This window comes from Sorex fumeus, unplaced genomic scaffold (assembly GCF_029834395.1).
Source record: "Sorex fumeus unplaced genomic scaffold, SorFum_2.1 ptg000093l, whole genome shotgun sequence".
Taxonomy (NCBI): Eukaryota; Metazoa; Chordata; class Mammalia; order Eulipotyphla; family Soricidae; genus Sorex; species Sorex fumeus.
Window position 1 is genome coordinate 5,454,832 of NW_026606150.1, and position 15,060 is coordinate 5,469,891.

The following is a 15,060-nucleotide window of genomic DNA, read 5'->3' on the forward strand; positions in this document are numbered from 1 at the left end:
CCCCTGCCCCTGGCTAGCAGCGCCTGCGTCTCCCCAGAGCGCCCGAGGACTCCAGCGAGTGACCAGTCCAGGCCCAGGGAGACATCTCGGGGACCCAAAGGCAACTTCAAGCCAGCGCAGCCCTGTGGGGAGCAAGTTGGACCCAGGAGAGCGGGCCCCACCCTGGACCCTGGAATGGCCCTTTCCACTCCCGTGCACAAAAGGGGAAACTGAGGCAGCCCTGCAGAGACAGATTGGTCAAGGTCATGGCAGGTCCGTACAGTGCTGAGGCAAGGATGGTGGCGAGGCGCTCCCCGGCCCTGCTGACCTTGAGGCCCTTGTGCCAGGCCCCTGTGTGACGGCGCAGAGCAGGGCTTGCCGGTGCCGGGAGGGGACGCCACAGACGTTCGGGCGTCCCCCAGGAATGAGCGTGGTCCACGGCGTGGACGAGCACGTGGTGGACATCGTTGACGAGGGCAGGATGAGGATGAGCATCTGCACAAACACACATGCGCGCATGTGGCCAACCCCTTTCCGGGCAAACCTTGCCTACGGGGCTCTCGACACCAACGTGAGGATGACCCGGGTCGTGTCTCGTGACCCTTGGATCCCTGGAACGGTGAGTCCCGGCACCCGCCCCGACCTGGAGGAGGGGCCCCTAGGGACTGGGTGGGTTGGACGCGCCAGGCATGTCCCCAGGTCTAAAGGACCAGGTGGTTCTGAGCATCCTGGCCGAGAACTTGGCTTTAGAGGCTTTAGAGGAAACAAAGTTCACCGGGATCTGAGCACCAGGACCACGTTCACACCCAAATATCTGTCTGCTTCCACATGGCCCCACCCCCTGACACCGCCAAAGTACCAGGAGGGAAACAGAGGCCTGCAGGGAGGGGCTGCCTAGAGTCAGACCCAGACCCACCACTGACCTGCCCTGGACCCTCCAGCAACTTCCTGTCCCCACAGGTCCTCCAGCCTGTGGCTGGTCACGTGGGCTGCTGGTCACGTGGGCCACCCGCCAACCCCTTCTCTTCTGTTTTGTTTGGGGGGTGCCACACCTGGCGATGCTCAAGGCTTGCTCCTGGCTCTGTGCTCAGGGAGGGATTTGGGGGCCATATGGAAACTTGGGGATTGAACCCGGGTTGACTGCGTACAGGCAAACGCTCGACCCTCTGTGCTATCGCTCCAGCCCCTCCTTGATATGGTTCATTGACTCACAGGGTGAGGCTCACTTGGAGGGGCCGTTTCCTTTTATTTTCTGGGGAGACGTCATCTGGTAGTGCTCAGGGATCACTCCTGGCAGGGTTTGGGGGGCCTGTACAGGATCCCGGGGATTGAACCTGGGTTGGCCGCTGAATAGGCCCACACCCTACACACGGAGCCATTACTCCGGCCCCTGGGCTCCTCTCACTGGCCCCGAGAGCTTCTCTTCTACCTCTGGCTTGGCTCCAGGTCTCCCACTTTTTTTTTTTTTTTGCTTTTTGGGTTACACCCAGTGATGCTCAGGGGCTACTCCTGGCTCTGCACTCAGAAATTACTCCTGGTGGTGCTCGGGGGACCATATGGAATGTTGGGAATCGAACCCGTGTCAGCTGCATGCAAGGCAAACGCCCTACCCTCTGTGCTATCGCTCCAGCCCAGGTCCTCCACTTTTTATGCTCACCTGAACTAAAGGTAGAAAGAAGGTAGCGGTCACTGGATCTAGAAGGGGTTCTGGGTCATGGGTGGTCTGCATCCTGGCTGGGTGAGCTCTGGAAAGATGGCGGGGCGCAGGGAAGGGAACAGGGGCACTTGTGGCCCTGGACATACCAGGCCCAGGAGATGCAGCGAGGCAGTGACGGATGCGGAGAACCCCGAGGCCTCAGCCTCCACCCCTCCTCATTGCTGTCCTTCGCTCTCGGGTCTGGCCCGCCCGGTGCTCTCCAAAGCCGGGGTCCCCAGGCCCCATTTCTACACTCAGTGCCCCCAGACCTGCCTCATCCTCTTCCAGTGCCCCCTTCAGCACCCCACAGGCCACGGATGCTGCTCCAGGCTTTGGTGCAAGCGCTGCCAGGACAAAGCGCCTTCCTTCCGCCTCAACCCGGAATAGGGGGGTGCTATTATTCTCTGCATACCCATCTTTAACAGATGGGTAAACTGAGGCACTTGGTTACTGTGAAGGAGCCTAACTCTGGGCCCCTCCCCGCAGAGGCACCTTCCCCACGACTGCGGGGCCTCAGGCCCACCCGGCCCTGCTGCACTCCCTCCTCCCCCCCCACCACGCCCCCTGTCTGTGACCCAGGAGCAGGAGCCTGGGTCCCAGGGCCCAGCGGCACCCATTGCTCTCTCCTCCATCTTCACCCCAGCCCTTCTCCGGGGCAGCTGTACCTGGTGGGGGCGCATTCATGGTGGCACATACTCGCGTGCCCAGCACCCTCCCTTAGCTCTCACCCCTCTTTGGGGAGGCCCTCTGGCTTCTCTGCCCACTCACCCCAACTTTGTGCCCCCATGCCCCGCCCCTTCTTCAGGGCAGCCCTTCCACCATTGCCCCCCGGCCAGCCCAGGTACTCCTGGCTCGGTTCCCGACTCATTGCCCCAGGATGCCCCAAGCAGAGGCGTGTGCGTGAGGGAACCCCATGCTTGAGGCCTTGCTGGGCCCCCCGACTCTGGGGACTGGGCGAGGCAGCTGGGCAACAGAGCTCAGCCATGAGAAGTGCATGAACAGGAAGCACAGGGGCTGTGGGGGCTGGGCAGCGCCCCCTGGCCCAGCCGGAGGGACCAGCAGGCAAGGAGGAATTCCCCAGCCCGAGAGGGTGTGCGGGCAATGCCAAGCGGTGCGGAGCTAACCAAGAGCAGTGCTGGTGAGGGTGATGGTGATGGTGGTGAGGGTGGGATGGGGATGGGGGTGGGGATGGTGCTGATGGTGGCGGCGGCGATGGTGGTGGTGATGTGATGGTGATGGCGGTGCTGATGGTGCTGATGCTGATGGTGGCGATGCCATGGTAACGGTGATATGGTGCTGTGCTGATGGTGATGCTGATGGTGCTGATGGTGGTAATGGTGATGGTAGTGGTGATATGGTGTTATGCTGGTGGTGGTGCTGATGGTGGCAGTGCCATGGAAATGGTGATATGGTGATGCTGATGGTGCTCATGGTGGTAATGGTGATATGGTGCTGTGCTGATGGTGGTGCTGATGGTGCTGATGCCAAGGGTGCCGATGGCGGTGATGTCATGGTAATGGTGATATGGTGTTGGTGCTGATAGGGATGCTGATAGTGCTGATGATGGTAATGGTGATATGGTAATGGTGATGCTGATGCTGATGGTGCTGATGATGGTAATGGTGGTGGTGCTGATGGTGGCTGATGGTGCTGATAGTGGTCACGGTGATGGTGCTGATGGTGGTGCTGGTGATGGGGTGTCTGTCTGTCTGTCTGTCTGCTAGACTGCAGTTCCTGGAAGGGCAAGGCCAATGCACACATTCCCTTCCCTGCCCCTGTCTCCACAGTGCCTCATGAGAGGAGCATGCCCCCCCCTCCCCGCATTCAGAAGGTGTGTATAGGTTGGCCTCTTCCCTCCATGGAGCACGTCTGGGGTCTCGCATCCTCTCTCTGTGCCATCATCTCCCAACCCATTCCTGACTCGGCCCGGCGCCTCGCGTGGGTTTCTGCTCCGATGCTGTTCACATGAGCTGTGTTGATTCCATAACCATAAATAGATGAAATGTTCCGAATCCTCCCCTGTGCAGTAGAATTGGGGGAGTAATAACATAATGAAAAGGCCCTGAGAGAAAGGCGGGAGCCTGCTGAGACGCAGCCTCGAGACAGCCGCGCCCACCTGCTTGAGCCACACCAGCCTCAGGATGGAGGGGCCGGACGCCTCGGCATCCCCCCTGGCTCCAGAGCCGTGCCACAAAAGATTAGTCTCGTGTGAGGAGCTCGGGGTTGAAAGTCTGGATCTCCCTCCTCTTCTGGGGGAAGGCTGGTATTCTCCTGACTGAGACTGGGGGCTCGGGAGGTCGAAGACCCCCACAGATAAGGCACTACTGTCATTTTGGCAACACCCGGTGGTGCTCAGGCTTTACTCCTTGACTGCACCCAGGGATCATCCATGGAGGTGTTTGGGGGACCATGTGGGATGCCGGGGATCTAACCTGGGCCAGTTGTGTGCCAGGTAAGCACCCTACCTGCTGTACTATCACTCAGACCCATCCCAACAATTTATTATTATTATTATTTTGCTTTTGGATCACACCCAGTGATGCTCAGGGTTTAGTCTTGGCTCTGCACTCTGGAATTGCCCCTGGCAGTGCTCAGGGGGCCATATATGGGATGCCGGGGGTTGAACCCGGGTCAGCTGCTTGCAAGGCAAATGCCCTCCCCACCATACTATTGCTCCAGTCCCCCTGGCCACATTTTTAAGCATCAGTGTGAGATTCGCCATTCCTAAAGTGTGATCCTGAGGCTGGGGTCGGGGCGGGAGTGGGGAGGGCTCTGCCTCTGCTCTTCGGGTTCCGGCACCAAGGGGCAAGTTGGTGGGGAGGCCCTGTCTACACGGGCTCGAAACGAGTGACCCATCAGCCTGCTCAGTCTCTCAAAATTGGACACTGTTGGGGCGTGGCTGTCCTGTGATATTTGGGCAAGCAAAGGGAGGTGAAGCTTTGAACAGCAGAGATGCACCCAGAGGGGTCCATCCTCTGTCCTAAAGGCAGCTCTTGGGGCCAGAGAGATAGTACAGCAGGGAGGGTGTTTACTTTGCATGAGGCCAACTGGGGTTTGATCCCCAGCATCCACTATGCTCCTAAGCACTATCAGGAGTGATTCCTGAGTGCAGAGCCAGGAGTAAGCCCTGAGCATCACTGGGTGTGACCCCCAAACACACAAAATAATAAAATAAAATAAAATAAAAGGCAGCTAACCTTGTGGAAGGGTAGCGTGCAGGTATTTTGGGCCTTTCAGGCCATGAGGTTCTTGTTGCAATGGCTTGGCTCTGCTATTTGGGTGAAAACAAGATGAGGCACCCTGTCAAGGGGAGGCTATAGGCGGTGTGCCAATAAATCTTTATTGACAAAAGCACTCTGTGGGCCAGATTTGGCCTGGGGCCAGAGCCTACAGGTTCCTCTCTACCCCATGCTATGAGAGAAGGCACCCAGGCTGGGGGTCGGAGCTGGGCTTTGGATCCAGCATGGCCAGGAAGTTGCTGTGTGACGGAGGAAGTCGTTCTCTGCCTCTGAGTCTGGTCCCACCATCTGTCAAATGAGCAAAATCATGGCAGATCTGTCGTGAGCACAGGTCTAAAGGAGCCAGTCTAGGCCCTTCATCAGCCCTCTCCTCCCCACCCCTGCTGAGGTCTGACTGTCTCAAGAGTCAGCTCCTTGGCCTGGCTCAGGCCAGCGCCAAGTGACCCCATTTCCATAGTAAGCCAAGCAAAGAGGAAACGAAGAATCCCTTCCTGTCCACCATCCAGGCATTTGGCAGGAGGCTACAGTTTGCTTGAGAGAGTGATGTGGCCACAGTGGCCGGTGGCCAGGCCTTGGAGGAAGCCTCGGGATGCAGGCTGGGGCTAGAATAAGCCAAGGTGAGCCTGAAGCTTTCACCTTCCACCCTGCACCTGCCTGTCGCCCCAGCTTCCCTGGGGCATGAGTCAACTGGGTTCTGCTGGGGACTCAAGGCCCTCCCTGTTCCATGAATGAATCTTCCTGGAGCCCCGTTGCCTGAGCTTAGTTTGTTTGCCACGGGGTACTCGCATGCCCCCACCCTCTCCCTCTGCTCAAGACAGGATACACTTGACATCCTGCTGTCTGTCAAGATTCTTGCCCCCCCGGTCTCCCAAAGTCTTCCTAAACTGGAGTCTCCCAGTCATTCTGAAAAATCTCCCTACCAGCCTCCAGCTGGCTCCGGGAGCTCGCCCTCCTCGAAATCCCTGGAGAACACGTATCTCCTCTTTTCAGAACCAGGGAGGGGCCAGGTCCCTCCAGATTCCCAATAAAGCTATGCAAGACAGGGGCAAGGAATCTCACTGCCTGTTCTGGCTATAAAAAGCCCTTTTTCGGGAAAAAATAATAAAGAAAGAAACCAGCCAATCCCTCCTCGATGCCATCACCTCTTCTTGATTTTTCGGGGAAGGAGTGGGCGGGTTGCCATGGCAACAGCTGTGCGCGCCTCTCAATAAAGAAGGGACCTTGATATTTTTTTCTCTCATTCTCTCTCTTGGTTGTGTGTGCGCGCATGTGTGTGCGTGCTGTTCATGCCTGTGCCCACACCAGGGATTTTTTTTAAAGAACTAAAGAAAGCCCTTCTTCCCTTCAACTCCCCAAATATGGAGTGATGGAAAACCACTTACTCCTGCAAGCCAGGGAAGATTTGGGATGGTTTGGGAGGGAATGTGTCATACCGGGGTTCCCTTTCTCCATCTTTGTACTGGTGATTGCAATCAAAAGAGAGACCGCAGCAATTGGTTGGAAGTCAAGGGCTAGGAGGAAGAGTGGAGGCTGGCTGGACAGGGCAAAAGGGAAATGGTGCAAGAGCCCAGGTGACACCGGACGGGCCACAAAAGGTGCACTGAGCTGAAACACATGCAAATCTTTGCAGGCCCGTCAACTGCTGAGCAAGAAAGGTGCAGAGCAGATGCAGGTGTGGACAGAATGCCACATAGGGTCAGGGGCAGCCTGCATGATGCAAACACTGAAATACCTACATGCACCCACATGGAGCTAGACCCGACACAGGGAGTCATCAACATTTTTGCAAAGCCAGGTGCAGACGCTGCCCCAGGTGAACATAAATATCCAGGGGGTAGAGTCATGCAGCTACCAAGACCCCTGGAGGCAGACAGACATGCCAGCTCAGGGGGTCAAAGGCTCGTACATGCACACCCATGCAGCTCCTTAAGGTTTGCCCCCTCCCAGCAGCCCCAAGCCTCCTTTCCCAGCTCCCCAGCTGCAAGCTCACAGCTCATCTGAGTGACTCCTGTCCCCCCCGTTCCTCTGCATATTCACCCCAAAGCCCCTCTCCCAACTCACTTCCTTGCCCACTTCCCCAAAGCCAAGGGCTCTGGTGCCTCCCCCATCTCAGCTTTCAGTTCTTAGCTTGTTCCGCTGCTGCCGCCGCCGCCTCTTGGGGGGGAGAGTGGGTGACTCAGCCAGGCCAGGATGACTCACACTGCCTGTATTTTTAGCAGCGGCCAGGAGCTCTCTAGTGTGCCAGCCGCCCCCCTCCTCCTGCTTGCTATTTTGGAACCGTCACTGGTGATATAAATAGTTCCTCTCCCACGGCCTGAAGCTGCTGCCAACCTATTTTTGGTTCTGCACGGTTAAAAATAGCGCCGTGGAGGAGGGAACTAGAGGGGACTGGGGGCCGGCCTGGGGAGAGAAGACATTAGGGAGGGCATCCAGGGCTCCTCAGCTCTGTGTGGGTGGGACAGCAGAGCCCTCTTTACCCCCCCATCCCTTTCTAGACCCTTCTTCACTTCCACAATACCTTCCCCCCCACCAAAGTCCATTCTCCTGGAAAATTCCAAGGGCTGCTTCCTTGAGCCCAATTCTCTCCCTCCTGCCCGTTTCCCTTCGAGAGCTCAGAAATCTTGGCGCCCCCTCCCCAAAGCCCCTCACATATCCACCCTCAGACGAGAACGGGGGGGGGGGTTGCCCACTGGACCCCCTCCCTTCCAAGACCTGTGTGGGCTCAACACTCCTTGGGCGGCCCAGGCTGAACAGGACCAATAGGACGGTCCTGATGGTTTGGTTCAGGACCACGGACAGCGCTCAGGCTGCTGCTGCAGATGGCACGTGGAGAGAGACCCCTGGTTGTTGACAGGCACACCCCAGAGCCCCCTTGCTGCCAGGGAAGGTGCAGGGTGTGTGTGCATGGGAGGACCACTGGAGCACTGCCCTGGGTGTCATCGAGAAGCGCAGCTAGAGGAAAGTGGCACACAGAACCTTTAACGGGGGGCGTTTTCTGTCCCCCAGGTTAATGGGGTCAGACTGTGGCAGACAGACACCCCTTCCTTCCATCACAGCGGTACCCTCCACACGGGAGATGGAAGACCCCTGCCAACATGACTCAAGGGGTGAGGATGAGCACCCTGACCCCTGCTCAAACCCCTTCCCCCACACTCGCCCCCTGCCCCCCATGTGTTCCTTGACCCCAAACTTTTTCCTTGGTATCTGAGTTTCTCCCCTTCCCCGGTGACTCTTGCAACCAGGCCGCCCTCTCCCTCCTCTGCAAGTGGCCTCATTCCCAGCCCCTCTCCAGAGGGCCCAGGCCACTTCCTCCTCCATTTATGGCATTGGGGAGTGGGGGGGGGGGCTTGGCCCAGAGGAGAAGCAGCATCGGTGGCAAAATAAAAGGAGGAAAGGGGGTGAGGTGAGCAGGGTCCCCAAGAGGAAGCACCAGGAGGGGACAGTGGGGGCCGAGGATGCCCAAAGCAGGCAGTGAGCTGGCCACAAACAAGCAGGCAGGGGGATGTGGAGCGGGAGGGGTCCTAGCCCCGAAGGTGGGGAGGGGTGCAGCGGGAGGAGGGCAGCTGGACGCAGTGAGGGGGGCACCCAGGATGCAGGGGTCCGGGACGCGCAGCGCAGGAGAGGCGACCCTACGTAGGATGTGTCCGTGGCGCTCCCGGAGCCCAGAGGAAGGGAGGGGAGCGGGGGTCAAGCAGGGGAGCCCGGCGGGGGGATGCCGGGGAGCAGGGGGAGCCGGCGCAGAGCGGAGGGGAGCAGGCGCGGTGCGGAGGGGAGCCGGAGCGGGGAGCAGGGGGAGCCGGCGCCGTGCGGAGGCGCAGCCCCGCCCGCCGCGCCCAGCCGCTTCCTAATAAGGTTCGGGGATTCCCCGGCGCCGCCCCCGCCCCCGGCCCGGGGAGCCCGCAGTCTCCTGTGAAGGCGGGACCGCGCGGGGCGGGGGGAGCTGGGGGGTGGGTCAGACCCGGCGCCTCAGTGCCCGGGGCCGGCCTCAGTTTCCCTTGGCAGAAGCTGCGGCTCCTCAGGGGGCCGGGAAGGGGGGCACTGCCGCAGGCGCGGGGGTGGGGAGGGGGGGTCTGTGCGGCCGCGGGTGGGCACGTCTTCCAGGCCCCTTCCCGCCACCCGAGGGGTTCAGCCCCCCCGGGGATTCCCCTTTTCCACCTTGGTCCCGGTTTGCCCAGGGAGGGGGCTTTGGCTGTGAAAGTGACTAAGGGAATCCCAGCTTGAGTGGTCAGGGGAGAGGAGGCCCAGGGGCGACCCGGGAGGGGGCGAGGAAAAGGCTTCCCCCCTCCCACGTGACCTTCGTCTGGCAAACAGTGAGGGGGCCCTTGGGGACCACCCTGCTCCTCCTCCTCTTCACCGATAAAAATGTGGAAGCAGGACCCCCCTCCCCACGCTCCTGCAGGGGGCTGCACGCATCCTCGCCCCCCTGCCCTTCTGCAGAGTGCACCCATGCGCCTGGGTCCCCGCACCCCCTTAGCAGGCTCCCGAACGCAGCGCCCCCTCCGCAGCCTCCTGCTCCCCCTCCCTGCAGCCCCCCTCCCGCTCTCGCTCTACGTCACGGGATGACGTGGACGCGGGGAGGGGGGAGGAGCGCCCCCCCTCCCCAGCCAGCGGCTCCCGCTGCAGTTTGCTTAGCCCAGCCTCCCTCTCGCCCGCCCCCCTTCTCTCTGCCTGCCCCCCACGCCCGGCAGGAGCTATATAAGGCGGGAGCCGGCAGGCGAGGGGGGCAGCGCAGCCGAGCGGAGCCCAGGAGAGGAGAGAGAGTGAGCGCCTGAGCGAGAGACGGGGAAGCCGGGAAGAGGCAGCCACCGGCGCGGCGGGACGCGAACGCAGGTGTCCGGGGCGCCGGCCTGGAGCTCCGCAGCCGCGAGCCATGTACCGCTCCACCAAGGGCGCCTCCAAGGCGCGCCGGGACCAGATCAACGCGGAGATCCGGAACCTCAAGGAACTGCTGCCGCTGGCCGAAGCGGACAAGGTCCGGCTCTCCTATCTGCACATCATGAGTCTCGCCTGCATCTACACTCGCAAGGGCGTCTTCTTTGCCGGAGGTGAGCCCCCGGGGGCTGTACGAAACCCGATCCCAGGGGTCCTGGGGAGAGTGGACCGGAGGGACCCCGCTGGGACGGCCGCTCCGCTAGGGCTGTGTCGGCGACCGGGCAGAGAAGGCATTTGGGAGAAGCCAGGAAATCCCCCTGCGAGCTCGGGCCATGCTGCCCCGCAGCTCTGGGTGCAGGGTAGAGAGCCTGGATCGTGTCCCCGGTGCTGGACGCACGGCAGGAGGAAAGGCAGCCCAGCGGGTCCCCGGTCCCCATCAGCTCAGAGGCGCTCCCCAAGACCCGGGCAGAGAAGCCTGGAAGTTTCGGGGATGTAGTCGCTCAGCCCGGGGAAGCGTAGCCGCTGTCCGAGGTGCTGAACAGACGCGCTCGCAGCCCGCGGGAGGGAGACGCTGTCCGCGGTGCTGGCGCTGCCCGGAGCCCGGGAGCTGTCCGCGGTGCTGAAATCGCCGGGGCGGTTGGGAGCTGCTGGAGGCTCTTCCATCCCCGCGCTGCGAGCGAGCGGGCTTCCTCCCTGACTGAGAAGTCTCAGGGCGGGCGCACTGGGGAGGTCCAGCAACAGGTTCCCGGCAAAGAGCTGCGGGCAGTGGGTCAACAGGTGTGCTCAGAGGGAGCGCCCGTCAGAAACCCTCTGCAACGGCTGACACTCGGGCAGCCCTTCTGCGGTGCCACCCTGGTCTTCCTCCAGACTCACGAGGTCTCCCCTCCTCTGCAGGCTCTCCTCTGGCCGGCCCCACGGGGCTGCTCTCAGCCCAGGAGCTTGAAGACATCGTGGCGGCACTCCCCGGATTCCTGCTGGCATTCACAGCGGAGGGGAAGTTGCTGTATCTGTCCGAGAGTGTGAGCGACCACCTGGGCCATTCCATGGTGAGTGCCAGGGGGTGTCTGGGGGGTTTCGGCATGGGTTCAGGCACACATGGGAGATGATGAGCTTCCACCTGTGAGATCGATCGGGGAGGGTGGGGTTGTCCCCTGCAGGATGCCACATGGCAGGACCGTCCGCCACCTTCACTGATGGTCAATTCCTTCCTGCAGGTGGATCTGGTGGCTCAAGGAGACAGCATCTACGACATCATTGACCCAGCTGACCACCTAACTGTGCGCCAGCAGCTCACCCTGCATTCGGCTCTGGACACTGGTGAGCACCCCCTTCTCCCTCCTCGTCCCTCTGGCTGCCTGCTCCGCCCTCTGTGCCCTCAGCTCTGCCCCCATCTCAACAGTCTTTCTTTTTGCCCCTCTAGACCGTCTCTTCCGCTGTCGCTTCAACACCTCCAAGTCCCTCAGGCGCCAGAGTGCCGGCAACAAACTGGTGCTTATCCGTGGCCGCTTCCACGCTCACCCGCCCGGAGCTTACTGGGCGGGCAACCCCGTGTTCACAGCGTTCTGTGCACCCCTGGAACCGAGGCCCCGCCCTGGGCCCGGCCCCGGCCCTGGCCCCGGCCCTGCATCGCTCTTCCTGGCCATGTTCCAGAGCCGCCACGCCAAGGATCTGGCCCTCCTGGACATCTCTGAAAGGTAAGACCAGAGATCGGAATCCAGGGAGGGAGAGACAGGACAGAGATGAGGGGACCCTAGATTTCGGTGTCGGGGGGGGTGGGGCTGCAGAGCGCCACGGCCCTGGTGGGGAGTGAGATGCCTGGGCAGGGAGCAGGGACAACAGGAAGCTGACCTCGCCCTTTCCGCCTCCCCAGCGTCCAAATCTACCTGGGCTACGAGCGCACTGAACTGCTCTGTAAGTCATGGTACGGACTGCTGCACCCCGAAGACCTGGGCCACGCCTCTGCTCAGCACTACCGACTGTGTGAGTGTCCAAGGCCGGGCTGGCAGGGATGACGGGGCTCAAGTCTAACGTTCACAGAGAGCCCAGGGGCCAACAGTTTTAGATGCTCCAGGTGGGCCTTCGGGCCAGGAGCAGAACTGGGGGAGTCCAGGTTGGTGAGGTCAAGGTTGGGAGCTGAGGGGCACAGGTTAGCAGGACAGTCAGGCAACAGGAGGTCCCGGATACCCCAGCTCAGGGCAGGGGGGGCTCAGACGGTGTGGCCTGACCCAAGCCCTAACTCTCTTTCTCTTCTTTCTCCCCCAGTGGCTGAGAGTGGAGACATTCAGGCCGAGATGGTGGTGCGGCTGCAAGCCAAGCCCGGAGGTTGGGCGTGGGTTTACTGCCTGTTATACTCAGAGGGCCTGGAGGGCCCCATCACTGCCAACAACTACCCGATCAGGTGAACAGCAAGGCCGGGACCCGGGAGGGGGCAGCAGCGGTGGGCAGAAGCGTCTGGATGGACCCTCCCGGGAGCGGACAGCAAGCCCTTACCGGCTGCCTCTTCTCTCTCCAGTGACACAGAGGCCTGGAGCCTCCGCCAGCAGCTGAACTCGGAAAACAGCCAGCCCGGCTACCTCCTGGGCACCCCCGCCGCGCTGACCACCTTCCCGCCAGCCGTGGTCAGCCAGGAGCAGTGCTCCAGCCCCGACCCCCTGTTCACCCCTGCCCCGGCGGGCCCCAGGAGCGCCAGTTTCCCCAGCGCCCCCGAACTGGGGGCTGCCTCCACGTCCGAGGATCTTCGGCGGCCCCGCAAGGAGCCAGGCTTCACTTACCTGACCTTCCCGGCGGGCGCGGAGCCGCCCCTGCAGGCCGACCTGAGCAAGGACCTGGTGTGCACGCCCCCCTACACGCCCCACCAGCTGGGGGGCTGCGCCTTCCTCTTCAGCCTCCACGAGCCCTTCCAGACCCACCTGCCCGCCGCCTCGGGCGCTCTCCATGAGCAGTTGACTCCCAGCACGGCCACCTTCTCCGAGCAGCTGACCCCCAGCAGCGCCACCTTCCCGGGCCCGCTGACCGAAGCTGCCGTCGGCAGCTATGAAGAGGCGCTGGGGGCCGGAGCCTCGTCCTTCCCGGACCAGCTGCTGCCCAGCACGGCCGCCTTCCCCGAGCCTCTGGGCAGCCCCACCCAGGAGCAGCTGACCCCGCCCACCACGGCCTTCCAGGCCCACCTGAACAGCCCCAGCCAGACTTTCCCGGAGCCGCTCAGCCCCAATCCCACCAAGACGTACTTTGCCCAGGAGGGCTGCAGTTTTCTCTATGAGAAGTTGCCCCCGAGTCCCAGCAGCCCTGGTAATGGGGACTGCACGCTGCTGGCCCTCGCCCAGCTCCGGGGGCCGCTCTCCGTGGACGTGCCCCTGATGCCCGAAGGCCTGCTCACCCCCGAGGCCTCGCCCGTCAAGCAGAGTTTCTTCCACTACTCGGAGAAGGCGCAGAGTGAGATCGAACGGCTCATCCAGCAGATCGGTCAGCTGGCCCAAGGCTCGGATAGGCCCTTCTCGGCCGAGGCCGGCGCCGGCGGCCTGGAGTCACTCGGAGGACTGGAGCCGCTGAACCCCAACCTGTCCCTGTCGGGGGCTGGCCCCCCTGTGCTCAGCCTGGACCTGAAGCCCTGGAAGTGCCAGGAGCTGGACTTCCTGGCGGGTTCCAACAACATGTTCCTGGAGGAGCTGCCTGTGGAAGACATCTTCATGGATCTCTCCAGCCCAGACCCCAGTGGGGAGTGGGGCTCCGGGGAGCCCGAAGCCGCCATCCCGGCAGGAACCCCTTCGCCTTGCAACAACCTGTCCCCAGAAGACCATAGCTTCCTGGAGGACCTGGCCACCTATGAAACCGCCTTTGAGACAGGTGTCTCAGCTTTCCCCTACGATGGGTTTACTGATGAGTTGCATCAACTCCAGAGCCAAGTTCAAGACAGCTTCCATGAAGGTGAGTCGGGCCCCGCCCCCGCGAAGGGACTTGGTGGGCGCAGCGCCTCGGAGTTGTCAATGGGGTGCCCCAGGGGGGTGCGGAGAGGGAACGAGGAGTGCCGCGGTTGGAAGGTTCTGGACAAGGGAGCCTGGAGGGCCAGGCAAGGAGTGTGGCACCGACTCCCAGAGTGGTCTCGGGCCGTGGCTTGTGCTTCTTAATCCTCCGAGGGGCCTTAGTGAAGACCCTCGAGGTCCTCACGAGGGAAGGTTGAGCTCAGACAACAGCCCGACAGAGGAGGGATGGGCGCCCCCTGAGTTCTTGCCCCACAGAGCGAGTTGGCAGGCTTTCGGGGAAGTGGGTGGGGCTTGTCCCGTTCCCATCGCCAGCTCCTTTTTGGAACCATTGGCCCAATGGCTCCCTGGCCTTCTGAGGCTCTGGCGGGGGGTCAGTTGTCTGGTCCAGGTGTCCACACAGCAGCCCACCCTTAGGCCACGGTCCCACTTTCTTGCCAGGCCCTGCTGACCATCTCCCCCTCCCTGTGTCTCTCTCTCCGCAGATGGAAGTGGAGGGGAACCAACGTTTTGAATAAGTCTGTGACTTAACGTCGTCAAGTATGGCATATTGTCATCAAGACGTGGAGCCGCTCTCCACCCCCCCGGAACTGCTGGGGGGATTCTGGAGGCCGGAGGGGGATATATCTGATTCCCCAGGCCTTGCAGGATTGGGGGGGAGGGGGTGGGCGGGCCAGGGAGGGGAGCTTCTTTTTAAAATGTAGACACTCCCGGACACCCCAGCTTCCCTTTCAATCTGTATTCACTCGTAGTGAGTTTCCTTGAATGGGATTTCAAGCGGAGAAAGGGGGAGTCTCACTTCCCCCCCACGCTGCCCCATGGGCCTGGGTCACTTCTCCACTCCTGGGGGCCAAGTCCCCCCCCCGCCAGGCCTTGGTGGGGGAAAGGCCCCGCCCACCGGGCCCACCCGTGCCCCTCGGGGCCCGTGACACCCACGTAGAATTCTCTACACACCAGTAACGGGATTTCAATTCCTGTGGACGATGCCGCCCCGGCGGCCCTTCTTGTGACTTTTGCGCCCCGCGCCTGGGGTGTGGGGTGCGGAGAGACACGACATTCCTTTCCGCTGGAGGAAGGCAGCCCCGCCGCTGTCACGCGTATGCTCGCCCGAGTGCGTCTCCTGGTGCGGGGCTCACCTGGCCGCCAGACTGCCTGCGCCCGCCCAGGCGGCCACCTCGTGGTGCTGCGGTGACTTTGTAGCCAACTTTATAATAAAGTCCAGTTTGCCTTTTTGGTAGCCCTGGTGTCCTGCACTGCTGTGGAGAGGGAAGTGGGGGGGTGGCCAGAGGCCAAGGGT

General features: G+C 61.9%; 1 protein-coding gene across 1 annotated transcript; it reads left to right on the top strand.

Annotated features, from left to right (window-relative positions):
* Positions 1-530: 530 nt before the first annotated feature.
* Positions 531-14,398, top strand: NPAS4 (neuronal PAS domain protein 4). Its single transcript, XM_056131967.1, has 9 exons — positions 531-598; positions 9,603-9,959; positions 10,681-10,832; positions 11,001-11,103; positions 11,207-11,480; positions 11,657-11,766; positions 12,049-12,184; positions 12,299-13,710; positions 14,249-14,398. Exons 2-9 carry the CDS (start codon positions 9,785-9,787, stop codon positions 14,275-14,277), a joined length of 2,391 nt encoding a protein of 796 aa, XP_055987942.1. The 5' UTR covers positions 531-598; positions 9,603-9,784; the 3' UTR covers positions 14,278-14,398.
* The last annotated feature ends 662 nt before the right edge of the window (positions 14,399-15,060 follow it).

What these genes read in the sequence shown, in the direction of transcription:
- NPAS4 (XM_056131967.1), top strand. Translation starts at nt 9,785, where the DNA reads ATGTACCGCTCCACCAAGGGCGCCTCCAAGGCGCGCCGGGACCAGATC. An exon ending in ACCACCTGGGCCATTCCATG is followed by an intron (nt 10,833 to 11,000) that starts GTGAGTGCCAGG and finishes TCCTTCCTGCAG; the next exon opens with GTGGATCTGGTGGCTCAAGG. An exon ending in GCCAACAACTACCCGATCAG is followed by an intron (nt 12,185 to 12,298) that starts GTGAACAGCAAG and finishes TTCTCTCTCCAG; the next exon opens with TGACACAGAGGCCTGGAGCC.